This window comes from Bombina bombina, chromosome 2, assembly GCF_027579735.1.
Source record: "Bombina bombina isolate aBomBom1 chromosome 2, aBomBom1.pri, whole genome shotgun sequence".
NCBI classification, from domain to species: domain Eukaryota; kingdom Metazoa; phylum Chordata; class Amphibia; order Anura; family Bombinatoridae; genus Bombina; species Bombina bombina.
The window spans coordinates 274,760,006-274,787,549 of NC_069500.1; the positions used below are offsets into that span (position 1 = coordinate 274,760,006).

Here is a 27,544-nt window from a genome sequence, read left to right on the forward strand (position 1 = left end):
TACGGACGCAAGCCTTTCCGGCTGGAGAGCCGTTTGGGGTGCGAAGAAGGCACAAGGTCTGTGAACTCAGAAGTCCTCCCTTCCAATCAATATTTTGGAACTCCGGGCAATCTTCAATGCTTTGAAAGCTTGGCCCCTTCTGGGTTCATCCCAGTTTATCAGATTCCAATCAGACAATATAACCTCGGTTGCCTATATCAACCATCAAGGGGGATCGAGAAGTTCCTTGGCGATGAGAGAAGTATCTCGGATACTGGAGTGGGCGGAGACTCGCAAATGTATGCTGTCACATTCCGGGTGTGGACAACTGGGAAGCGGACTTCCTCAGCAGGCAATCCTTTTACCCAGGGGAATGGTCTCTTCACCCCGAGGTGTTTGCAGATATATGCAGCAAGTGGGGGACGCCGGAGATAGATCTCATGGCATCCCGCCTCAATACCAAGCTACCCAAGTACGGGTCGAGGTCGAGGGATCCTGAGGCGGAATTGATAGATGCCCTATCAGTACCATGGAGGTTCAGTCTCGTATATATTTTTCCTCCATTACCGCTTCTCCCTCGTGTTGGTGGCTTGCATCAAGCAGGAGCGAGCATCTGTGACTCTAAATTGCTCCGTCGTGACCGCGAAAGATGCGGTTTGTGGATTTGGTGGGGATGTCCTCATCTCCTCAGTGGAGGTTACCTTGTTGCTGAGATCTTCTGATAGAGGGACCCTTCGTTCATCAAAATCTAGATTCTCTGAGGCTGACTGAGTGGAGATTAAATGCTTAGTCTTAGCCAAAAGTGTTTCTCTGAGAGTATTATTGACACTCTGGTTCAAGCTCGTAAGCCAGTTACACGTCGTATCTACCATAAAGTGTGGAGGACTTACTTGTACTGGTGTGAAGAGCGTGGCTTTTCCTGGCATAAGGTTAAGGTTGCCAGAATTTTAGCTTTCCTCTAGGATGGACTGGAGAAGGGTCTATCTGCTAGTTCCCTGAAGGGACAGATATTGGCCCTATCGGTGTTACTGCACAAAAGATTGGCTGAGCTTCCGGATGTGCAGTCCTTTAAGTCTCTGACTAGGATCAGACTCGTGTTTAGATCTGGGGCTCCGCCGTTTCAGCCTATGCATGCTGTTGACATTAAATTGTTATCTTGGAAGGTTCTTTTTTTTATTGGCTATTGCCTTTGCTCGCAGTGTTTCTGATATTTCTTCTTTGCAATGTGATCCCCCTTATCTGGTTTTTCATGCTGATAAGGCGATTTTACGCACTAAACTAGGGTTCCTCCCTAAGGCGGTGTCTAATCGTAGCAATGAAGAAATTGTTGTTCCTTCCTTGTGTCCTAATAACGGCTCATTCCACAAGAGCAGTGGCTTCCTCTTGGGCTTTTAAGAACGAAGCCTCAATGGATCAGATTTGTAAGGCGGCTATCTGGTCCTCCTTACGTACGTTTTCAAAATTTTACACGTTTGATGTGTTTGCTTCGGCTGAAGCAGCTTTTGGGAGAAAAGTTTTGCAGGCTGTGGTGCCCTCAGAATAGGGTCCGCCTCTTTTTTCTGTTCCCTCCTGTTATTCATTCAGTGTCCTCTGGAGCTTGGGTATAGTTTTTCCAGCAGTAAGAAATTAAGTTGTGGACTCTCCCTGCCTTATGGAAGGAAAACACAATTTATGCTCACCAGATAAATTCCTTTCCTTCCAGGGAGGGAGAGTGAACGACCCCGCCCTTAAATTATTCTTTTGATGGGCGGCTCCCTTTTTTATATTATTTCTTCTGGCACCTTTTATACCCTGATGTTTCTCCTACTTTTCCTTGTTCCCTCGGCAGAATGACTGGGGGATAGGGAAGTGGGAGGGATATTTAAGCCTTTGACTGAGTGTCTTTGCCTCCTCCTGGTGGCCAGGTGTTGTATTTCCCAACAGTAAGGAATGAAGTCGTGGACTCTTCCTGCTTAAAGCTAGACTTAAAGGACATGAAACCCAAAATATTTCTTTCATGATTTAGGTAGAACATACATTTTTAAACAAATTTCCAGTTTACTTCTATTATCAAATTTGTTTCATTGTCTTGGTATCATATGTTAAAGGAGCAGCAATGCACTACTGTTTTTTTAGCTAAACACATGGGTGAGTCAGTGACAATCGGTGTATATATGCAGCCACCAATCAGCAGCTAGAACCTAGGTCAGCTGCTCCTGAGCCTACCTAGATAGACCTTTCAGCAAAGGGTAACAAGAGAAGGAATCAAATTAAATAATAGAAGTAAATTGTAAATTTGTTTAAAATTGTATGCTCTGTCTAAATCATGAATGTCTTATTTTGACTTTACTGTCCCTTTAATTGATAGGTACAACCTCTCCCAGCATATGAGCGTGGGCAAGTATTTTTATTCAAATCTTTTGTCCTTTTCAGGACCTTAAAGGACCATTAAACTTTTCTAAATGTAGTTTTTATTTTTTATTTACTTCTTTAAAGTTATGCTTGAATATTAATTAAAACTGTTTTTTTAAATGTTTATTTCAAAATTTCTTCAGATTTCACCATATTTTTTTTACCGGTCTTATTATGTAAACTCCTCCCCTTCAAAAATTCCCTTCACTCTCATTTATTATTCTACCTATCAAATATTTTTCTTTTGCATATCTAATTAGTCTGTGCGCGTCCCTGAGCACATGTGCAATTAAATCGTCCTTATGCATTTTTTTGTTGTTTTAAGCTATTGACAAGCAATTTGAATAAGATTTTGCTACAGAAAAATTAGTCTGACTGATATATAAAGGGGGAACGTTACGGCATCTGACAAAGGCGGTGATGAAAATGTTTAAAGCAGAGTAAACAATTTACTTATGGGTATATGCATCAAAGTCTCCATGCAATAAATTGTGTTTATACTTAAACAGTGTTAGTATGCGCATATACAAGTCACCATATTCAAATTTTAAATGTATACTACAAACAATACAACTCACAGCACCTTCTTGTCCTAATGTGAGTCACACGGCTGAATTGCACTGTGCATTCTTCCTTACGTCTCTTCAGCGTGAGAATAAACTACATCACCCATAATCCTGTCTGCTGGATTCTATGACTGACCAAATTGCTACATGAATTTAGTCAGCGGCCTGCTGAGCAGCAAAACTGCTGCTAATAAGTGACGTAAAAAAATGTGACTTGTGCGTGGCCGCAGTCCTATCTGGATAGTGTGAACTGATAGGACTGCTGACAATAAAAAAAGAGGGTTTGGAAAATCCAAAAAGTTCTAGAAAAAAAATCAGAAAAAGTTTGCAAATAAAATAATTAAATATATTTTAAAAAATGTAGTATTTTAATCATATTAAATAAAAAAGATAAGTAAATTTAAAAGTTTAATGGTCCTTTTAAGGCTATTAACAAGTATATAAAATATTCCTGGTTTTAGATGGAGTAACTTCATTCCATTCTAACATCCATAGAGCTGGGCCAATACGATCCTCTTACAGATGTCAGATGCTCACTTTTTCATCCCCATCCATCCACTCCCTCCCTCTTATGGTTGCTTCACTTTACATTCAGTCAGCAGCTTCCCTTCAGAGAAATGAGAGCACAACTTTTATACTTACTGTTATCATTTTCTTGGCAGTAATGTACAAAAAGGCCTTATCTGACACAACTTTTACTATCAATTACATAGTCCTTCGTCTAAGTTATTGTTTGCGAATATCCCTTTTCTTTCTCATAATAGGCTTTACTGTTCTTAAACTAGAGTTGGTAGAAGAGCAAATGGTTCCAAGGAGTTAAACTTTCATGATTCATATAGAGCATGCAATATTAAAAAACTTTCCAATATACTTCCATTAACAAAATGTGCAGTTTTTTTATAATTACACTTTTCTCCTGTTAAGTGTAGTCAGTCCACGGGTCATCATTACTTATGGGATATTAACTCCTCCCCAACAGGAAGTGCAAGAGGATCACCCAAGCAGAGCTGCTATATAGCTCCTCCCCTCTACGTCACACCCAGTCATTCTCTTGCACCCAACTAATAGATAGGATGTGTGAGAGGACTGTGGTGATTAACTTAGTTTTTTATATCTTCAATCAAAAGTTTGTTATTTTAAACGACACCGGAGTGTGTTGTTTCCTTCTCAGGCAGAATTTGAAGAAGAATCTACCTGAGTTTTTGTATATGATCTTAGCGGACGTAACTAAGATCCGTTTGCTGTTCTCGGCCATTCTGAGGAGTAAGGTAACTTCAGATCAGGGGACAGCGGGCAGGTTCACCTGCAAAGAGGTATGTTGCAGTATATTATTTTCTAAGGAATGGAATTGACTTTGAAAATACTGCTAATACCGATATAATGTAAGTACAGCCTTAAATGCAGTAGTAGCAACTGGTATCAGGCTGACATGTATATATGTTAACACTTAAGTATTTCTGGGGAATGGCACTTCTCTGGGAAAATACTGTATGCATATATCTTTTAGCCTAACTTGCAGTGGGAGCGACTAGCAGCAGGCTTTTTAAAGACATTTCATATATTTGATTTTAAACGTTTGCTGGCATGTTAAATCGTTTAATTCTCTGAGGTACTTGGTGAAAATTGCTTTGGGCTTTATTTTCCACATGGCTGTCGTTGTTTTAAATTAAAACAGTTTACTGAGCTCCCCTCACTGTTGTAGTGTGAGTGTGAGGGGCCTATTTTGGCGCTTTTACTACGCATCAGAAATTCAGTCACAGTCTGTCTTTTTCTCCCTGCATGATCCAGGACGTCTCCACAGAGCTCAGGGGTCTTCAAAACTAGTTTTGAGGGAGGTAATCACTCACAGCAGACCTGTGAGACTGTGCTTGACTGTGATAAAAACGTTTATATTGTCAATTGTTATACGTTTTTTTCTGATATTAAGGGTTAATCATCCATTGCTAATGTGTGCAATCCTTTGCTAATTTTCATTTATATAACTAATCCGGTTCATTGTTATTCAACTGTGATAGTTTTTGTGTGCTTCTTAAAGGCACAGTAACGTTTTTACATATTGCTTGTAAATTTTGTTGAAAAGTATTTCCAAGCTTGTTAGTCTAATTGCTAGTTTGTTTAAACATGTCTGACTCAGAGGAAACTCTCTGTGCAATATGTTCAAAAGCCGAGGTGGAGCCCAATATAAATGTATGTACTAATTGCATTGATGCTACTTTAAATAAAAGTCAATCTGTACATATTAAGCAACATTCACCAGACAACGAGAGGGAAGTTATGCCGACTAACTTGCCTCACGTGTCAGTACCTGCATCTCCCGCGCAGGAGGTGCGTGATATTGTAACGCCAAGTATATCAGGGCGGCCATTACAAATCACTTTACAAGACATGGCTAACGTTATGACTGAAGTTTTGTCTAAATTGCCAGAACTTAGAGGTAAACGAGATCACTCTGGGATGAGAACAGAGTATACTGATAATGCTAGGGCCATGTCTGATACTGCGTCACAATATGCAGAGCATGAGGACGGAGAGCTTCATTCTGCGGGTGACGGATCTGATCCAAATAAATTGGATTCAGACATTTCAAATTTTAAGTTTAAGCTGGAAAACCTCCGTGTGTTGCTAGGGGAGGTGTTAGCAGCTCTGAATGATTGCGACACAGTTGCAATCCCAGAGAAAATGTGTAGGTTGGATAAATATTTTGCGGTACCGACGAGTACTGACGTTTTTCCTATACCTAAGAGACTTACTGAAATTATTACTAAGGAGTGGGACAGACCTGGTGTGCCTTTCTCACCCCCTCCTATATTCAGAAAAATGTTTCCAATAGACGCCACCACACGGGACTTATGGCAAACGGTCCCTAAGGTGGAGGGAGCAGTTTCTACTTTAGCTAAGCGTACCACTATCCCGGTGGAGGATAGCTGTGCTTTTACTGATCCAATGGATAAAAAGTTAGAGGGTTACCTTAAGAAAATGTTTGTTCAACAAGGTTTTATATTACAACCCCTTGCATGCATTGCGCCTGTCACGGCTGCGGCTGCTTTTTGGTTTGAGTCTCTGGAAGACACCCTTGACTCAGCGACATTAGATGAGATTTCACTTAAGCTTAAAACCCTTAAGCTAGCTAATTCATTTATTTCCGATGCCGTAGTACATTTAACTAAACTTACGGCTAAGAATTCCGGATTCGCCATTCAGGCACGCAGAGCGCTGTGGCTAAAATCCTGGTCAGCTGATGTAACTTCTAAATCGAAATTACTTAACATACCTTTCAAGGGGCAGACTTTATTCGGGCCCGGTTTGAAAGAAATTATCGCTGATATTACGGGAGGTAAAGGCCATGCCCTGCCTCAAGACAGAGCCAAACCTAGGGCTAGACAGTCTAATTTTCGTGCCTTTCGTAACTTCAAGGCAGGAGCAGCATCAACTTCCTCTGCTCCAAAACAGGAAGGAGCTGTTGCTCGCTACAGACAAGGCTGGAAACCTAACCAGACCTGGAACAAGGGCAAGCAGGCCAGAAAACCTGCTGCTGCCCCTAAGACAGCATGAAGGGAGGGCCCCCGATCCGGTAACTGATCTAGTGGGGGGCAGACTCTCTCTCTTCGCCCAGGCTTGGGCAAGAGATGTCCAGGATCCCTGGGCGTTGGAGATCATATCTCAGGGATATCTTCTGGACTTCAAAGCTTCTCCTCCACAAGGGAGATTTCACCTTTCAAGGTTGTCAACAAACCAGATAAAGAAAGAGGCGTTTCTACGCTGTGTACAAGACCTTTTACTAATGGGAATGATCCACCCAGTTCCGCGGTCGGAACACGGACAAGGGTTTTACTCAAATCTGTTTGTGGTTCCCAAAAAAGAGGGAACCTTCAGACCAATATTGGATTTAAAGATCCTAAACAAATTCCTAAGAGTTCCATCGTTCAAGATGGAAACTATTCGGACAATCTTACCCATGATTCAAAGAGGTCAGTACATGACCACAGTGGATTTAAAGGATGCTTACCTTCACATACCGATTCACAGAGAACATTACCGGTATCTAAGGTTTGCCTTCCTAGACAGGCATTACCAGTTTGTAGCTCTTCCCTTCGGGTTGGCTACGGCTCCAAGAATCTTTTCAAAGGTTCTGGGCTCTCTTCTGGCGGTACTAAGACCGCAAGGAATTTCGGTAGCTCCGTACCTAGACGACATTCTGATACAAGCGTCAAGTTTTCAAACTGCCAAGTCTCATACAGAGTTAGTACTGGCTTTTCTAAGGTCGCATGGGTGGAAAGTGAACGAGGAGAAGAGTTCTCTCTTACCACTCACAAGAGTTCCCTTCTTGGGGACTCTTATAGATTCTGTAGAAATGAAAATTTACCTGACAGAGGACAGGTTAACAAAGCTTCTAAATGCTTGCCGTGTCCTTCATTCCATTCAACACCCGTCAGTGGCTCAATGCATGGAGGTAATCGGCTTAATGGTAGCGGCAATGGACATAGTTCCTTTTGCACGCCTGCACCTCAGACCGCTGCAATTGTGCATGCTAAGTCAGTGGAATGGGGATTACTCAGATTTGTCCCCTACGCTGAATCTGGATCAGGAGACCAGAGATTCTCTTCTATGGTGGCTTTCTCGGCCGCATCTGTCCAGGGGGATGCCCTTCAGCAGACCAGACTGGACAATTGTAACTACAGACGCCAGCCTTCTAGGTTGGGGCGCTGTCTGGAATTCCCTGAAGGCTCAGGGATCATGAACTCAAGAGGAGAGTCTCCTTCCAATAAACATTCTGGAACTGAGAGCAGTTCTCAATGCCCTACTGGCTTGGCCTCAGTTAGCAACTCTGAGGTTTATCAGGTTTCAGTCGGACAACATCACGACTGTGGCTTACATCAACCATCAGGGAGGGACAAGAAGTTCCCTAGCGATGATGGAAGTCTCAAAGATAATTCGCTGGGCAGAGTCTCACTCTTGCCACCTGTCAGCGATCCACATCCCAGGAGTGGACAACTGGGAGGCGGATTTCCTAAGTCGCCAGACTTTTCATCCGGGGGAGTGGGAACTTCATCCGGAGGTCTTTGCCCAAATATTTCGACGTTGGGGCAAACCAGATATGGATCTCATGGCGTCTCGCCAGAACGCCAAGCTTCCTCATTACGGGTCCAGGTCCAGGGACCCGGGAGCGGTCCTGATAGATGCCTTGACAGCACCTTGGACCTTCAGGATGGCTTATGTGTTTCCACCATTCCCGATGCTTCCTCGTTTGATTGCAAGGATCAAACAGGAGAAAGCATCAGTGATTCTAATAGCACCTGCGTGGCCACGCAGGACCTGGTATGCAGATCTAGTGGACATGTCATCCTGTCCACCTTGGTCTCTGCCTCTGAGACAGGACCTTCTAATTCAGGGTCCTTTCAAACATCAAAACCTAATTTCTCTGAAGCTGACTGCATGGAAATTGAACGCTTAATTTTATCAAAGCGTGGATTTTCAGAGCCAGTAATTGATACCTTAATACAGGCTAGGAAACCTGTTACCAGGAAAATTTACCATAAGATATGGCGTAAATACTTACACTGGTGCGAATCCAAGGGTTACTCATGGAGTAAGGTTAGGATTCCTAGGATATTGTCCTTTCTACAAGAAGGTTTAGAAAAGGGTTTATCTGCTAGTTCGTTAATAGGACAGATCTCAGCTCTGTCCATCCTTTTACACAAGCGTCTGTCAGAAGTTCCAGACGTTCAGGCTTTTTGTCAGGCTTTGGCCAGGATTAAGCCTGTGTTTAAATCTGTTGCTCCGCTGTGGAGCTTAAACTTAGTTCTTAACGTTTTACAGGGTGTTCCGTTTGAACCCCTTCACTCCATTGATATCAAGCTGTTATCTTGGAAAGTTCTGTTTTTAATGGCTATTTCCTCGGCTCGTAGAGTCTCTGAGTTATCGGCCTTACATTGTGATTCTCCTTATCTGATTTTTCATTCAGACAAGGTAGTTCTGCGTACAAAACCTGGGTTTTTACCTAAGGTAGTTTCCAACAAGAATATCAATCAAGAGATTGTTGTTCCATCATTGTGTCCTAACCCTTCTTCAAAGAAGGAACGACTTCTGCACAATCTAGATGTAGTCCGTGCCCTGAAATTTTATTTACAGGCAACTAAAGATTTTCGACAAACTTCTTCCCTGTTTGTCGTTTATTCTGGACAGAGGAGAGGTCAAAAAGCATCTGCTACACCTCTATCCTTTTGGCTTCGTAGCATCATACGTTTAGCCTAAGAGACTGCTGGACAGCAACCTCCTGAAAGGATTACAGCTCATTCTACTAGAGCTGTGGCTTCCACTTGGGCCTTTAAGAACGAGGCCTCTGTTGAACAGATTTGCAAGGCTGCAACTTGGTCTTCTCTTCATACTTTTTCCAAATTTTACAAATTTGACACTTTTGCTTCTTCGGAGGCTGTTTTTGGGAGAAAGGTTCTTCAGGCAGTGGTTCCTTCCGTATAGAGATCCTGCCTGTCCCTCCCGTCATCCGTGTACTTAGCTTTGGTATTGGTATCCCATAAGTAATGATGACCCGTGGACTGACTACACTTAACAGGAGAAAACATAATTTATGCTTACCTGATAAATTCCTTTCTCCTGTAGTGTAGTCAGTCCACGGCCCGCCCTGTTTTTTAAGGCAGGTCTAAATTTTTTAATTATACTCCAGTCACCACTGCACCCTATAGTTTCTCCTTTCTCGTTTGGTTCCTGGTCGAATGACTGGGTGTGACGTAGAGGGGAGGAGCTATATAGCAGCTCTGCTTGGGTGATCCTCTTGCACTTCCTGTTGGGGAGGAGTTAATATCCCATAAGTAATGATGACCCGTGGACTGACTACACTACAGGAGAAAGGAATTTATCAGGTAAGCATAAATTATGTTTTTTGAGTCACCCGCTCCTACTGATCGTGTACAAGAATGAATAGAATATACATATATGCATCGTTGATTGGCTGATGGCTGTCACATGATACAGGAGGAGTGGAAATAGACTTTGAAAATTGTCAGAAAAAATGTATTACTCATTTAAAGTTTAGACTAATTGCTATTGTCTTGTCTTTTTATCATGCATTTGTTTACTATGTAAATATACTGTATTTACTGGTCCTTTAAATGATTTTGTTATGCAGTAATTTATTAGGAGAAGAAAAAAACACACAATCTATGAAGTTGAATAGCTTTGCCTTGTAACTATTCATGCTTATCTGATTTAAATATCTTTCTTTCCATATGAGGACAGTCAGACACTTTATCCTTTTAAAGTATATTTTCTTAACTAAAATATGAAACCATTCTTAGGAAGAAACATCCTTCATTTAGTCTCACCTTTTAGTACATTAGCTACATGTTTTCTCATTTTAACATGCACATAAATTTGTTGTTACCAAGGAACATGTTTAAAGCACCTACATTCTCAGTGCACAACATATTGGCCTTCATCTTTAATTTCCAGTCAAGTCAAATAGCATTATGTAACATTAATCAAAAACATCCAAAAAGATTAAAAGTACCACTGAGGTTTAACAAAGATGGGTAAAAGAGTCACTAATTATCTAGCTTGGCCTGTATAAATTATATCAACATTTTCTTTGAATCTATTATATTATAAATAAATTTATGTTAAAGCAAATTTAGTAATGAAGCGTAAGAATGTCTAAAATCCCATTTAGATAACATGAATTCTTTCATATGGTGGTGAGAGTCCACAAGACATTTCTTCTGGGAATTCAACTCCTGGCCACTAGGAGGAAGCAAAGATACCCGAAAACTTCACAAGCTTTTAATCCCTCTCACCTCTATGAAGATTGAGGTGTTCTGGAATTTATTTTAATTGAAGAGGGATCTTTGATGCTGTATCCCCTTATAATGTGAAACTTAGAAGAGAGGGGCATAGGAGAGTATGTGGCTGTGCAATGTAAATCTCTTGTGGGAGTTGAGGTCACAAGCCTGCCACAGGTGTCGCTGGGAGAGGTCAGCTTACAAGTAACAATGGAGTGTACAAGTGCTTTGGTGCTTCAGAACCTTTAGGTTTACTTTTAGTGAGCTGGGTCTTTTATTAGCTGCAGCACCTTTAAAGGGACATTATACACTCATTTTTTCTTTGCATAAATGTTTTGTAGATGATCTATTTATATAGCCTATAAAGTATTTGTTTAAAAAAAATGAATTGTTTTGCTTATTTTTAAATAACATTGCTCTGATTTTCAGACTCCTAACCAAGCCCCAAACTTTTATGAGAATACCGTCAGCTACCTACTCCAGCTTGCTCCTGTTTGTGTAAAGGGTCTTTTGATATGCAAAAGAAGGGGGAGGGGGAGAGGGTCTTATTTCCCACTTGCTGTGGGCTTTCCAGCTACCTTTTCAACAGAGCTAAACTGAGAGCTTCTAAGTACATTTTTAAACCGTTTTATACTGGATTTTTATATCAGTATCTGTGCATCTTATTTTTTTATAGTAGTGTCTATTACATGCAGTTATATGAAAATGAGTGTATACTGTCCCTTTAAGAAGGGATATGCCGGGGGTTTTACTTATGCTTACTATACTTTAATGCTATAGCCGCTATGTTTAGTGCGCTCCCCAATACGCTCCCTCCATCTGCGCTTATAGAGGTGTTATTTGCTGGTGCAAGGGGTATGTTTGCGTAGTGTGGGCCCTTAGCTGCTATTATTATTGTTTATTTGTAGAGCCCCAACAGATTCCGCAGCGCTATAAACATAGGCAAAGTACAACAAAACATTTATAGGGATCAGACGGGAAGAGGGCCTCTAGTTCTCTGGTATCAAGAGAGTTAACATTCCCACTGCACTTGCTGCTTTGTGCGCTTTCTCTTCACTTCTTGCGGCCATCAGTCGCTTTGGATGCTCTGCTCATTTCTCTGGTGAAAGTATCAGGAGAGGGTAAGAGCTCTATATCGGGATTGGGGGACACTTCATTTATTAACTGCGATATTTACCTTATATAGGTTAATTTTTGGAGAGCGTTGTTTTGTATACAGCAACCTATCTGTGATTGTTCTGTGCCTCAGTAGTTAATTAATACAACACTTGATCAGAGGGCTCAGTACTTGCTTTATTCTGTTTTTTTCCATAAAAAATGACTTGCTATTTTATTGTAAGGGGGTTTTACTTTATGGCTTACATTTATTGTCTCTTTATTACTCTGGCTTGCTCTTAAAGTCCCAGTATGTTTGCTGTCATTTATTTACTGTTGTATTTGTTCTAATTTGCACAATTGATTCAGTGGTGCCACCATTATATTTTAGATCCTTTAGAAGTTAGAGCCACTAATCGTTTATTTTGTTAAACTAAGTGTATATTGCAACTTTATTTTATTACTACCAGTTCAGCTTTGCAATTGTATATTTCTTACCTGGGGTATAGTCTTTTTTTCAAATTGACTGTCTTTTAAATTCGCGGGCAGAATTAGGCTCGCGAGGGCGCAAAATGCCAAAGTTTATTGCGTCATTTTTGGCGCAAGATTTTTTTGGCGCGAAGTTACGTTAGTTGACGCAAAGTCATCATTTCTGGCGTCTTAGTCGACGCCGAGTCATTCACAAGGTTGCGTCTTCTGTGATGCGAATGTGTCATTTCCGGACGTTCTTGGCGCCAAAAAATATTTTTCTGTTTGTTGTACGTCATACTTGGCGCCAAATATTTTCATTATTTAAGACCCCATTCCTATATGCCTCTTGCCTTTTCTCTCTATCAGAGGGCTATGCTGTTGCATTTTTCCCATTCCTGAAACTGCCATATAAGGAAATTGATAATTTTGCTTTATATGTTGTTTTTTTCTCTTACATTTGCAAGATGTCTCAATCTGATCCTGTCTCAGAAATCACTGTTGGAACCCTGCTGCCTGATAACAGTTCTACCAAAGCTAAGTGCATTTGTTGTAAACTTGTGTAGGTTATATCTCCTGCTGTGGTTTGTAATAGTTGTCATGATAAACTTTTACATGCAGAGAATGTATCCATCAGTAGTAGTTCATTACCTGTTGCTGTTCCTTCAACATCTAATGCACAAGATATACCTGTAAATTTAAAAGAATTTATTTCTGATTCTATTCAGGCGGCTTTGTCTGCCATCCCGCCTTCTAATAAACGTAAAAGGTCTTTAAAAACTTCTCATAAAGTTGATGAAATTTCAAATGACCAGCAACATGCTGAATTTCCTTTTCTGATGGGGATCTATCTGGTTCAGAAGATCCTGCCTCAGATATTGACACTGACAAATCTTCTTATTTATTTAAAATGGAGTATATTCGTTCTTTGTTAAAAGAAGTGTTGATTACATTGGATATGGAGGAAACTAGTCCTCTTAATATTAAAACTAGTAAACGTTTAAATTATGTTTATAAACCTCCTGTGATTATTCCAGAGGTTTTTTTTTACAGTTCCTGATGCTATTTCTGATATGATTTCTAAGGAATGAAATAGGCCTGGTACTTCTTTTATTCCTTCTTCAAGGTTTAAAAAATTGGATCCTTTGCCAGCAGTTACTTTAGAGTTTTGAGAAAAGATCCCCAAAGTTGATGGGGCTATCTCTACTCTTGCTAAACGTACTACTATTCCTACGGAAGATAGTACTTCTTTTAAAGATCCTTTATATAGGAAACTTGAATCTTATCTAAGGAAAGCCTATTTATATTCAGGTCATCTTCTCAGGCCTGCAATTTCTTTGGCTGATGTTGCAGCTGCTTCAACCTTTTGGTTGGAAACTTTAGCGCAACAAGTATTGGATCATGATTTGTCTAGCATTGTTAACTTGATTCAACATGCTAATCATTTTATTTGTGATGCCATTTTTGATATCCTCAAAATTTATGTTAAATCTATGTCTTTAGCTGTTTGTGGCTTAAATCTTGGAATGCTTACATGACTTCTAAGTCCAGATTGCTAGCTCTTTCTTTCCAAGGTAATAAGTTATTTGGTTCTCAGTTGGATTCAATAATTTCAACTGTCACTGGGGGGAAACAAGTTTTTTTGCCTCAGGATAAAAGACCTAAGGGTAAATCTAAAGCTTCTAACCGTTTTCGTTCCTTTCGACAAAATAAGGAACAGAAACCTAATCCCTCCCCCAAGGAATCTGTCTCCAATTGGAAGCCTTCATCGAATTGGAATAAATCCAAACCATTTAAGAGATCAAAGCCAGCCCCCAAGTCCGCATGAAGGTTCGGTCCTCATTCCAGCTCAGCTGGTAGGGGGCAGATTAAGTTTTTTCAAAGATGTTTGGACCAATTCGGTCCAAAATCAATGGATTCAGAATATTGTCTCTCAGGGTTACCAAATAGGATTTAGAGTAAGGCCGCCTGTGAGAAGATTTTTTTCTCTCACGCATCCCTGCAAACCCAGTAAAGGCTCAGGTTTTCCTGAAGTGTGTTTTAGACCTGGAGTTATCAGGGGTAATCATGCCAGTTCCGTTTCAGGAACAGGGTCTGGGGTTTTATTCAAATCTATTCATTGTCCCAAAGAAAGAAAATTCATTGAGACCAGTTTTGGATCTAAAAAATTTGAATCGATATGTAAGAGTGCCAACTTTCAAAATGGTGACTATAAGGACTATTCTGCCTTTTGTTCAGCAAGGGCATTATATTTCCACAATAGACTTATAAGATGCATATCTTCATATTCTGATTCATCCAGATCACTATCAGTTCCTGAGATTCTCTTTTCTAGACAAGCATTACCAATTTGTTGCTCTTCCTTTTGGCCTAGCGACAGCTCCAATAATCTTTTCAAAGGTTCTCGGTGCCCTACTCTCTGTAATCAGAGAGCGGGGTATTGCGGTGTTTCCTTATTTGGACGATATCTTTGTACTTGCTCGGTCTTTACGTTCTGCAGAATCTCACATGAATCAACTAGTGTTGTTTCTTCAAAAACATGGTTGGAGGATCAATTTACCAAAAAGAGCTAGTATCAATAGCAAAACAGCTTCTTTAGTAGCAATTAGTTTAACTGTGTGAGTGAGTCAGAGAGAGCACTCAGCAAGTGTATAACTGTGTGAGTCAAAGAGAGCACTCAGCAAGTGTATAACTGTGTGTGAGTGAGAGAGCACTCAGCAAGTGTGTAACTGTGTGAGTCAAAGAGAGCACTCAGCAAGTGTATAACTGTGTGAGTCAAAGAGAGCACCCAACAAGTATATAACTGTGTGAGTCAAAGAGAGCACCCAGCAAGTATATAACTGTGTGAGTCAGAGAGAGCACTATGCAAGTGTATAACTGAATAAAAAAGAGCACTCAGCAAGTGTATAACTGTGTGAGTCAGAGAGAGCACTCAGCAAGTGTATAACTGTGTGAGTCAGAGAGAGCACTCAGCAAGTGTATAGCTGTGTGAGTCAGAGAGAGCACTCAGCAAGTGTATAGCTGTGTGAGTCAGAGAGAGCACTCAGCAAGTGTATAACTGTGTGAGTCAAAGAGAGCACCCAGCAAGTGTATAACTGTGTGTGAGTGAGAGAGCACTCAGCAAGTGTGTAACTGTGTGAGTCAGAGAGAGCACTCAGCAAGTGTATAACTGTGTGAGTCAGAGAGAGCACTCAGCAAGTGTATAACTGTGTGAGTCAAAGAGAGCACCCAGCAAGTATATAACTGTGTGAGTCAGAGAGAGCACTATGCGAGTGTATAACTGAATAAAAAAGAGCACTCAGCAAGTGTATAACTGTGTTAGTCAGAGAGAGCACTCAGCAAAAGTATAACTGTGTGAGTCAGAGAGAGCACTCAGCAAGTGTATAGCTGTGTGAGTCAGAGAGAGCACTCAGCAAGTGTATAGCTGTGTGAGTCAGAGAGAGCACTCAGCAAGTGTGAAGCTGAATAAAAAAGAGCACACAGCAAGTTTGATCAACACATTTCAAGTCTTTAGGCAAACCAGGAAGGTATTACTAAGTGCTTTAGAATGTCAGTTCTTATTTTCCTTAGATAGTACCAGGATCAACTTTATAATGATATTTTAGTATCCCAGATTTTTGAAGATTCCTTTGGCACTTAAAGGGGCAATAACCCTGTGGGGTCCGTAGCCAAATAAACAACTTGACAACAGTTTTATCTCCAGCACCTTTGGCTGAGTATTAAGTATCCAGAAGAGTAACTAGATGTATAATTAATGACTTAGCTCCTTTAAGAACACCAAAGACATTAATTACTTCCTCCGATGGTAACGGTTAAAGCCACAAATAACAGTTTCTTCAATCCAGCAAAACGAGAGAAAAAAAAGACTATACTTTCAACAGTGATGATCTGTAATAGTATAGCAGCAATCCGGACCACACTTCCTGGAACAGATAGCCGGATTAACGCAGAGCAGGTAAATTCACCATCCAGCCTGATCGTGACAGCCTGATCATGGCAAAGTCGGTCTGACCAGCACGGATCCCTCCGCGAAGAGTCGTTCCAGCCTCAGCCTGTGTAGCGGTGCACAGGCTTCTGGTCACGTTTTCCTCTGTGGGCTGCTCTCTGCGTCTCACTCGCTCTGCTCCGACCGGCAACAGTTCTCAGCTAGGCAGTACCAGAATTCAGGGAAACAGGTAGGGAGCAGAAGTTAGGCTCACACCTAGAGTATAACGCCTCAATATCTGCGCCTCCGACAGACAATGTATCCTTTTGCCAATCAAGGAAGACTTCCAGCTATCAGCAGATACTTGCTGCTTTGTGCACCACAACACGACACAACCCTTTGTCGGCACCAGGGTAGGTGGTGAGAAGCTGGTGTAGAAAATTCAGCGGCGTTCAGTTACCACGCAGGCAGGGAGCATGCTGTTTCCGAGCTCCACCCCTAACGGAAGTCCCAGTTGTTTGCCTTTTATTGTGAGATTTTTTTCTTTGAAATCTTAAAGTTTATGCTTCATTTAATTTCCCTACATATGGGTCAGAAGCCTACAGTTGTTACTTAGCTTCCTGGTTAAAGCAATCATTAAGTATGGTTTCTAAGTGGGCTTTTTAAAGGGATGGCTCTGTTTTGTAGATTTCACAGAAGCAGCTTGGTCTTCTCTACTCTTTTCTTTTGGGATAGCTTTTGTAGGAAAGTTCTAAAGTCTTGGGGTTAGTAATTAAGTGCCTGCCTTAACTTTTTCCCACCTATTTACTTGCGGACTCCACAGCTTGATATTAGATCCCAGGAGTGATGGCTCGTGGACTCTCATCACCTTATGAAAGGGAAACAATGTATGCTTACCTAATGATAAATTCATCTATTTTCATGGTGGGGAGAGTCCACGAGACCTGCCCTCTTATTTTTCCAATTAGCTGCAGTTAAGTATGCACCTCATTTACCCTGCTTTTGTCCTTTCCTAATTCTCTGGTTTCTCCTCTTTCTCTGCTATACATTAGGCTGGGATATCAGAGAGTTAAGAGGGATTAAAAGCTTGTGAAGTTTTTGGGTAACTTTGCCTCCTCCTAGTGGCCAAGAGTTGAATTCACAGAAGTAATGACTCATGGACTCTCACCGCTATGAAATAAATTAATTTATCAGGTAAGCATACATTTTGTTTTTAATTGGTTTGCTGAACATTTTAATTTTAAATTGCAGAAAGGTATCAAAGGCTTCCTCTCCAGGTTTTTATCAACAAACAAAACAGAGAGAGAGAGGCATTTTTCACCCTAAACACCCTGAAGATAGAACAGATCAATCGCCAGTGAAGTCGTCCGAGAACAGTAGCTATGCAAGCCCTTGTACAAGTCCTTCTCCCCCATGCTCTGCAAAGGTACCTATAACAATTAACTTAAATACCTATACTAATGCATTAGGTGGCTCTTCTGCAACGTTCTGTGCTGTGCATTTTTAATTTAGACGTGTGTGGTTGTATAATATAATAGTGGTAGAAAAAACACCTTGTGATTAGGAATAGTGCTGTAGAGTTTATTTTAAACACATTGCTCTAGTTAAAAACAATTGTATACGAGTGTCAAGTGACACTTGTAATTGTTTATACATTAAAATAAGTGTTCGTATATGGTATTTTCCACTCTACACAGAATATACACTTATGTACAGTATTTATCATTCTTATCGATCACATGTTATTGAGGTATTTATCAAAAACTGTCCTGCCAAAAAACCTTTGTTAGCGACATGAGTTCATTGCATCAATAATATTCTCCCTATCTCTACGTTTAGGTCTGCTTAGCATTCTTGAGATATGGTAAAAAATCGATTATCAACTATTGAACTGATTAAAATTTTAAGACTTTTAATTTTAAGAAAGCAAAATGTAATCATTTAACAAAATCATTAAATAGCATAAATTGGGACAGATAAATGGAGAACATTTAAAACCTTTATCCAAACTTCTTGGGACAGGAAAAGGTTTGGATTTTTGAATATTTTTATTGTTGCATCTGTAAAACAGGACAGCTTGGAGAGGGGACAGTACCAAATGTAAACAGCATCTTATGTCATTTAGGCAATATTCATATGTCATAATACAGCTTATACAACCTTAAGGTAGTTTTATATAATTTGTTTTACGTTTGTATACATAATACCATCAGAAGGATAGTACAGTACTGTAATCAGAATGGTAACAGTTGTTTTAACCTTTTGCTGCCGTTATGCCATTATATTCCATCCAAACGGCGCTTGGCTTTAGCGCCGTTATGACGGAATACAACGTCATAGCCAACGGCTGTCCTGAAGCCTATTGCGCTTCCTGGATTTGATCACGGTCTGGAGGGTGTTGCTAGCGTTAAAGGGACGCCCCCCCAGACCCGATCCAATAATTGAAATCCTGTGCACAATTTCAATTCGTCTTTAACCTCAGCAGGAAAGGGTTAAATAAATATAGACGAGCATTTGCATTTTAAAACACAAAAAAACGAAAACAAATCAAAGTTTCAGGCAGACACATTTGTGAGTTACTTGTGAGGGAAAATGGTGGTAGTTCTTTTTTTTTATTTATTTTTTTTTATTTGAGTAAAAACTTTGGATTTTGGAATTGCAGTTTGTGGATTTGTACCTGGTTACACATCAACACATACCACAAGTAAAATAAATAAATCCAAGCCAATCCTTGAAAAGGATTAAGAAAAATTAGGAAAAAAACTGGGCATTTCAATTATTCAACGAAAATAGTACAATCAGCATTCCAAATATATAAGGAATGAAACAAAGCACGTACAAGAGCAATCAGATTAGTCAAAAACTGAAAATGAAAGATTAATAGATATACATGTGCATAGTAAAAGCTATCACTGGGACAACATATTAGAAGCATTTTTTTTTCTAATGCAATCATATTAGAAGTGTTCTTTTCATAATTGAAATTCACTTATGTGCATTTCAATTTTAAAATTTATGTCCCTTTAACCATTCATTATACTTAAAAATGGAGCTATAACTAAGTATCTGAGTAGTGACTATAGTGCTTTAACTCCTTGCTAACCATTTTTTTAATTTTCTTACCGTTAGGGACCAGGGCTATTTTTACATTTCTGTGGTGTTTGTGTTTAGCTGTAATTTTCCTCTTACTCATTTTCTGTACCCACACATATTATATACCGTTTTTCTCACCATTAAATGGACATTCTAAAGATACCATTATTTTCATCATATCATATCATATAATTTACTATAAAAAAAATGTTATGTATAAAATATAATGAAAAAATTTAAAAAAAACCCACACACTTTTTCTAACTTTGACCCCCAAAATCTGTTATACATCTTCAACCACCAAAAAACAACCATGCTAAATAGTTTCTAAATTTTGTCCTGAGTTTAGAAATACCCAATGTTTACATGTTCTTTGCTTTTTTTGCAAGTTATAGGGCAATGAGTACAAGTAGCTATTTCCAAAACATTTTCTTCCCCAAAATTAGCAATAGGTACATTGTAACATTGATATCTGTCAGGAATCCCTGAATAACCCTTCACATGTATATATTGTTTTAATAGACAACCCAAAGTATTGATCTACGCCAATTTTGGTATTTTTCATGCCACCATTTAACCACCAAATGCGATAAAATAAAAAAATTGTTAACTTTTTTACAAACTTTAGGTTTCTCACTGAAATTATTTACAAACAGCTTGTGCAATTATGGCACAAATGTTTGTAAATGCTTCTCTGGGACCCCCTTTGTTCAGAAATGGCAGAATTATATGGCTTTGGAGTTGCTTTTTGGTAATTAGAAGGCCGCTAAATGCTGCTGCGCACCACACTTGTAATATGCCCAGAAGTGAAGGGGTTAATTAGGTAGCTTGTTGGGGTAGTTTTAGCTTTAGTGTAGAGATCAGCCTCCCACCTGACACATTCCACCCCCTGATCCCTCCCTGACCCCTCTCAAACAGCTCTCTTCCCTCCCCCACCCCCAAAGGTCACCCCCATCTAAAGTACTGGCAGAAAGTCTGCCAGTACTAAAATAAAAGGCTTTCTTTTATATATAGTTTTTTCAGTGTAGGATCCTCTCTTACTCCCGAACCTCCCTTACCCCCCAACCTCCCTGATTTCCCCCCCCCCCCCAAACAGCTCTCTAAACTTCCCCCCTCTACCTATTTGTGGCCCCGCCCGAACCAGCCCGTGGGCGGAGCCACTGACAGACCTGTGACGGAGCTCTTAATTCTCCTCCCACCCCCTCCAGCGATGGGCAGCCCACCCGCCTCCCTCCTACGCTAATGATCAGCACAGACTGCCCCTCTCTGCATCGGTTGCTTACTAGAGGGTATTGCACGATGCCTCAATATCGAGGCATCGCCGCAAAACCCTGAAAGCATCCGGAAGTGATCACGATCGATTTCAGCCGCTTTCAGGGTATTGTAGCCACCAATCAGCAAGCGCTACCCAGGGTTCTGAACCAAAAATGGGCTGGCTTCTAAGCTTAGATTCCTGCTTTTTCAAATAAAGACACCAAGAGAATGAAACAAATTGATAATAGGAATAAATTAGAAAGTTGCTTAAAACTGCATGCTCCTTGTGTATCATGAAAGAAAACATTTGGGTTTAGTATCCCTTTAAGATATGTTGTTTCATAATGTTTTACAAGTATATATAGTGGGATGTCGTCTTGGTTTTTTCTTAGTACTATCTCTTCTTTGAGGATATAGCAGACCGTATCAAAATGTTACTGTGATCATACAAATGAAAAGTTCAGCGTGATTGAGACCACCCAAAAGAGGGTCCCATTACGATTTCCGTATTGTATTTATTGGCACTGCAAGTTGTCTCAGGAACTTCTGTTTCTTTGCAGTCTCTGTGTCTGTTATGTAGCTTTTTGGCTGGGGCTGTGTACGTTGGCTATTACAATTGTTTATTAAATCTTCCATCACTCCCCTTTTTTTTTAAATAAACATTGGGGCCATTTCATAGCTTCTTCTTTACTTACAGCAGCGCCATACACATTTCTTGGTGTTTATAGAACCATAATAACTAAATGGAATACATTTTTACTTTCTACAATAATATATTGAATTGCATGGATTTATTTTTATTTTCACTGTGAGGTCAAGGTGAACCCCCCCCACAAAAAAAACAGTACACATTTATCTGCATATACAGTGCTTAGAAACAGGATACAAACTGACCAATGTCTGAACTGTGTTGTTACTATGTGATATACTTATAATAGTTTATAGAAAATATAACTATAGCAGCAGTGTAAGGTGTTTTGATATTGAACTCATTGCTATGTCCTAGTTAAATCGAATAATCTGATTTATTTGCTAAAGTAGAGAGATTATATTTGTTAACTAGGCTACAACACCAAATTTTCAGCTACTATTAATTATTTCAATTGCAAAGAAATGTAACATTCTTAATTATATAATATTTAACCAATGTATAGAGTAACTGTAGTATTAATATATATATATATATATATATATATATATATATATATATATATATATATATATATATATATATATATATTGATATTAATATTTTGAGATATATTTTTTTTCTTTTGTTTAGGGCTCAAAACCACCCTCCCCAAGACCAAATACACCCATCCGTTATTTTATAATGAAGAGCAGCAACTTGAGAAATCTTGAAATATCTCAACAGAAAGGAATATGGTCAACAACACCAAGCAATGAGCGTAAGCTGAACCGAGCGTTTTGGGAGAGCAGCACTGTGTACTTGGTGTTTTCTGTCCAAGGGTCTGGACACTTTCAGGTAAAGACAAGTTTTGTTTTTCAGCATGTTTTATAGATAGCAAAAAAGCACTCAAAAGCTAAACATCACTATCATCTAACTTCTATACGCTATGTATGTAGAAATTAACCAAATGGAATGGAGAAAGGGTAAGGGAGGAAAAATATGCAGATGTTAAGGGAAATTGTATGAAAAGCAGCTCTAGAAAAATAATGCGTCAACCCAGACCATTTTAACTATTAGGAACCTAATTGCTAATGAAACTATTTCAATAAAACTTACAGTTGAGCTGTGCACTCATCAAGGTAATTATTTAAGTACTAGATAGCTTACCACCACAAATTGCAAAAATAAACATTTAGGTCAGGTGGAATATAAATTTAATTATTTTAATTACGGCGACGATTGAGGAAAGATTATTGAAAACTGGGGAAATGATGAAAGAGAGTACCAGGAAAAAGTTTAATAGGAAAGCGCTTTTTGGAAATATATTAAATCATGATCCGCTTTGGGACTTAATATGCAAGTTAGTAGGTTGATAACGAATCTGTGAAAGTTTATACACTAGAGCTCAGTGCATACCCCTTCATTTGAAAAGCAAAACTACTGTATTGTTACTACATGTATAAATAAAGGTTTATTTATGGATAGCTGTCATGTTCTCTTGTTACAGGGCATTGCAAAAATGTGCTCAGAAATTGGGCGAGAGAGAAGTCAGGATTGGGGTTCTACAAGCCTTGGAGGACTGTTTAAGGTTGAGTGGATCAGGAAAGAAAGTCTTCCTTTTCAGCATGCACATTTCCTGCTCAACCCCTGGAATGAAAATAAAAAAGTACAAATAAGCCGTGACGGACAGGTATTTTTTTGTTCATCTCATGTGAATTGTTACTGAGCTAGGTTTTGTGTTTTGGAGTAATGTGTCATACCATGTGATATATCATGTACATGTTTAGCCAATGGTTATTGATTTTTCTAACTTTGAATTGTAAACCTTAATGTTATCACGTATAAGTGTTTAATACTTTTGTTACCTGACCTACTGTACAATAGATCTCCTCTCTCTAGGTGGATACACACTTTGCTTGAGACCTATGTAGTGAAGCTCATATGATAGGAGAATCTTACAGAAAGCACTTTTTATTTTTATTTATAGCTAACCTAAAGAGCTGTCTATAGATCTTTCTTCTTCATAATTGTTCTCCTTAAAAATACAATAAATGTAATTTTAGCCATCGCATAGATCTGCTAATTGGTATAAAAAAACCATCTGTTTTCCATGAATATTATAATTTGACATTCATCGGGCATAAGAATGGATTTTAATCTCACAACTTTAGTATGGCAGTGGTTGGCCCGTACTGAAATAAAAACAAATCAGAATAAAAAATAAAAATAATATATATATGAAACGATAGAGTGTGGACAAGCGCACAAAGGGGGCCTAGTGAAGATTGTTTGTGTCAATGTTATTCACTACAATAAATAAATACATGAAAACTCACGTGATTTAACCTCATTCAGTATGAGGTATAGATAAGACACTTGGTTACAGGTGATCTCACTTTCTGATCTCCTTGTGTAGTATCTGCTGTAGTCCTCTTTTCCTTTATTCCAGTTGTGACTAGGATTCTACTTTGTTATAATAGGGCATCCCTTTGAATCTGTGTAGTGCTATTGCAATTTCTTTCTTTTGTGTAATTTGCTTCATTCTCTTGAAGTCGTTTATTGAAAAAAAAATACCTAGGAAGGCTCAGGAGTAGTAATGCATACTTGGGAGTAAAGCTGCTGATTGGTGGCTGCACATATATGCCTCACCAGATGTGTTCAGCTAGCTCCCAGTAGTGCATTGCTGCTCCTTCAACAAATGAAACCAAGAAAACTAAGCAAATTTGACTATAGAAATAATAGGAAAGTGGTTTAAAATTGCATGCTCTATCTCAATCAGGAAAGGGATGTTTTTTTGTTTCATGTCCCTTTAAAGGGACATGAAACACATATCATTTTTTTTTTTGATGATTCAGATAGAGCCTGTGATTTTAAACAACTTAACAATTTACTTCTATTGTCTAATTAGTTTTCCTCTCTTGGCATCCTGTTGCAAAGGCTAGTGGTTCGTGGCTACACATACAGTATGTGCCTCATGTTATTTGCTCACCCAATGTGTTCAGCTAACTCCAGGTAGTGCATTGCGCTGCTTCTTCAACAAAGGAAGCCAAGAGAATAGAGCAAATTAGATAATAGAACTACATTAGAAAGTTGTTTAAAATTGTATTTTCTATCTGAATCATGAAAGAAAAAAATTGGGCTTTAATGGACCTTACATTTTAGTAGCCATGGAGAGAGTTTTATATTGTATTGTAGATATATTTTCATAGTATTCAGTATTTTACAAATGGCATTTGGTGATCATTTAAAATCAAGAACATCCTGGTTATTTTATGTTTTGTTAGAATTTAAAGGGACATGAAAGTCAAAATTAATATGCCATAGTTCAGATAGCTTAGAAGTTTAGAAGACTTTTCAATTTACTTCTGTTATCAAATGCACTTTCTTCTCTTTGTATCCTTTTTGTTAAAAAAAATCATACCTAGGTAGGCTCAGGAGCAGCAGTGCTGCTGGGGGCTATCTGCTGATTGAGGGCTACACACATATACCTCTTGTTGGTTGCTTACTAGATGTGTTCAGCTAGTTCCTAGTGCATTGATGCTTTTGTAATTAATTTTAGCTATATGTTTAACTCCTTAACAGGGGTTAGACAATTATATGCAATCAACAGTGCAGTAATAAAACGTTCCAACAGTTTGCATTTTTGCATTCCTTTAGGTTTTGTCTTAAAGTATTTTTTTCCTTCTGAATATTGTATAAATGCGGTTATCTTTAAGTTACTCTAGTATACAGAAGGACAAGCAAGTCAATTCATATCACATAATAAACAAAAGAATAACAAGTAAAGTACAAATACCTAGAAACTTACTGTAGTTGTTCTTGCTAAATCTTTTTGTTTTAACCTTTTATTATGTTTAAGGAATTAGAACCTCAAGTTGGAGAACAGTTGCTATTGCTTTGGGACAGGGTTCCTTTGGGAGAAAAAAAGCCACTGATGCATAACGCATACGAGCTGACTTCCATATGATTTCGGTAAGGATTTTCTCAAATGTTTTGGAATTATTTAAAATATTGTGTAAAATAAATTTTGCTCAGTAAACTCAGGGTAACAAAATGTGCCATCAAATATTTTAAACAAAATATTTATTTTAATGAACAAAGTTGCTACAACATTCTATGATTTGTTAGTCCATACCATAAGGATGGCAATTACAGTAATCTATAGAGAAAATATTAAGAGTATTTATGTTTGCATCGTCTTACAATGTCTGTCTCTTTAAATAGATTTTGAGGAATGTAGAAATTAGTAGACATATGGGGATATAGTGGAAGTACTGAGTAATAGTGGCACATTCTGAAAAAAAAGATGTGGCGGTAGAAACAATGGTATTATAGTATAAAATATCACAAAATAAAGGTTATGGCTGCAACTTGAACCTAAATATTTTCTTTCCAATGGCATGGAGAGTCCACAATTCCATTTATTATTGTTGAGAAATTCATCGCCTGTCCACCAGGAGGAGGCAAAGACACCCCAGCCAGAGCTTAAGTATCCTCCCACTACCCATACTCCCCCAGTCATTCTTGGCCTTCCTGAATCACGGAGGAGTGTGAAGATGGTGTTCTGAAGAAATATTGAACTAAGTCCTTTTATGGTTAGTTTCCCTTTCAAGACAGGAATGGGTTAATGCTGTGTCCATGTAACCCTCTTGAGTAAGAGTATTTGTAGCTGTTAGCTGCTGGAGGTCGCAGAATAGTCTTTGTTATCCCTCCAGCAATCTATGCTAATCCCCACCAGGCAACCAGGGTTACGTTTACTCTGCTTTCCTTTCATCTCCGGTCGCTGCCAGAAGTCTGGATGAAGCTGACAGACCTGAAAGTACTGTGTCTACTCCACAGTAGAAGACCCTTGAGGGTAAGTCCTTTTATTTTATGTACTGAAGCAAGGACTGCAAATTTTATTCAATTTCAATTTTAGGCGCTTTCTCGCTGCCATTCAATTTACTGACAGGACGGATCACTTTACTCGGGCTAGTGCCTTTATGTAAAGGGAACCAGGTTCCATGTGACCTTTTATTCCAGTGTGATTTAGGGGAGCTTCTCTGACGAGTCCCTCACAGTCTAAGCTTAGGTGGTGTGAAAACCTCTCACGGCTGGTAGCTCATCAGAGGGAGGTTTATGGTAGTGAATCTTGCGGCCCCAATATAACTCAGGGGTTTTCTGGCATCCACTTTCATGGAGTTAATCAGCAGTGTGTCTCTTTCCAGCACCGGAGCAGGTATCTGGTAATTCTCTGTGACAGACCACTCCAACTCGCCCCTCTTAATCTTAACGGGGCTTATGTCTTAATACTCAAGGTGCCCGTACTTATATGCCTTGGAGTACTTTATGCACGGGGTCTGGTTTGAACACAATCATGGCAGTCTGACCGCTTTATGTGCTTATTCTGTGACCGGGCCTCTATTTTGCCGTACCATGTGGTTGAGAATTCCTGCGGTCCTCAGCTCAGGCTACGGAATCGTTTTGCAGGGCTCTTGAAGGGGTGTAGTATCTCAGATGTTATGTTCTGTAACATTTGTATTATTGGCTCCCCCATTTTATTCCCCCAGCGGTGGTGCACATTCAATCAAAGCGCTTCCCAACACGGACTGTATTGTTGGTGCGCTCCTAATTTTCTCACCTTTAGCTCATCAGTGAGTCATGAGAGAGAGATCTGTTGTTGTGTGCAACTTCGCAGTATCGCTGTTATCGGAACTCTTGCTGAAGGGTATTTGCTGGGAGGCTGGTAATTTTTGCGGACGGGATCGCCCTTAAAGGGACACTGAACCCAAATCTTTTTGTTCATGATTCGGATAGAGCATGCAATTTTAAGCAACTTTCTAATTTACTCCTATTATCAATTAAATCACTCTCTTGCTATCTTTATTTTAAAATCATGAATGTAAATCTTAGCAGCCAGCCCATTTTCGGTTCAGCACCATGGATAGCGCTTGCATATTGGAGGCTGACATTTATCCAACAATAAGCAAGCATAACTCAGGGTCTCAACCAAATATGGGCCAGCTCCTATGCATCACATTCCTGCTTTTTAAATAAAGATAGTAAGAGAACAATGAAAAATTGATAATAGGAGTAAATTAGAAAGTTGCTTTAAATTGCATGTTGTATTGGAATCATTACATAAAAAATATGGGTTCAGTGTCCCTTTAAAGGGACAGTCAACACCAGAATTTTTCTGTTTAAAAATATAGATCATCCCTTTATTACCCTGTCACCGATACTCCGGCTACCCCGACTGGGTAGCTCCGCCAAAAGGGTCCTGCTTCCACCCTGCCGACTACAGCTGTGTAGCCGCCAAGTGACTACAGCCAGGAGCCCACTCTGATACCAGACAGCACCATTATTCAGG

General features: G+C 39.3%; 1 protein-coding gene across 2 annotated transcripts in view; it reads left to right on the forward strand.

Moving 5' to 3' along the window:
* The window catches only part of YTHDC2 (YTH N6-methyladenosine RNA binding protein C2), a 256,373-nt gene that overhangs the window by 183,984 nt on the left and 44,845 nt on the right, over window positions 1–27,544 (forward strand). For both annotated transcript variants that reach the window (XM_053701553.1, XM_053701552.1), the window contains exons 27-30: window positions 17,469–17,643; window positions 21,847–22,050; window positions 22,703–22,885; window positions 25,055–25,167. In XM_053701553.1, the coding sequence (XP_053557528.1) occupies window positions 17,469–17,643; window positions 21,847–22,050; window positions 22,703–22,885; window positions 25,055–25,162 (670 nt within the window). In that variant the 3' untranslated portion in view covers window positions 25,163–25,167. The remainder of the gene's footprint in view (window positions 1–17,468; window positions 17,644–21,846; window positions 22,051–22,702; window positions 22,886–25,054; window positions 25,168–27,544) is intronic.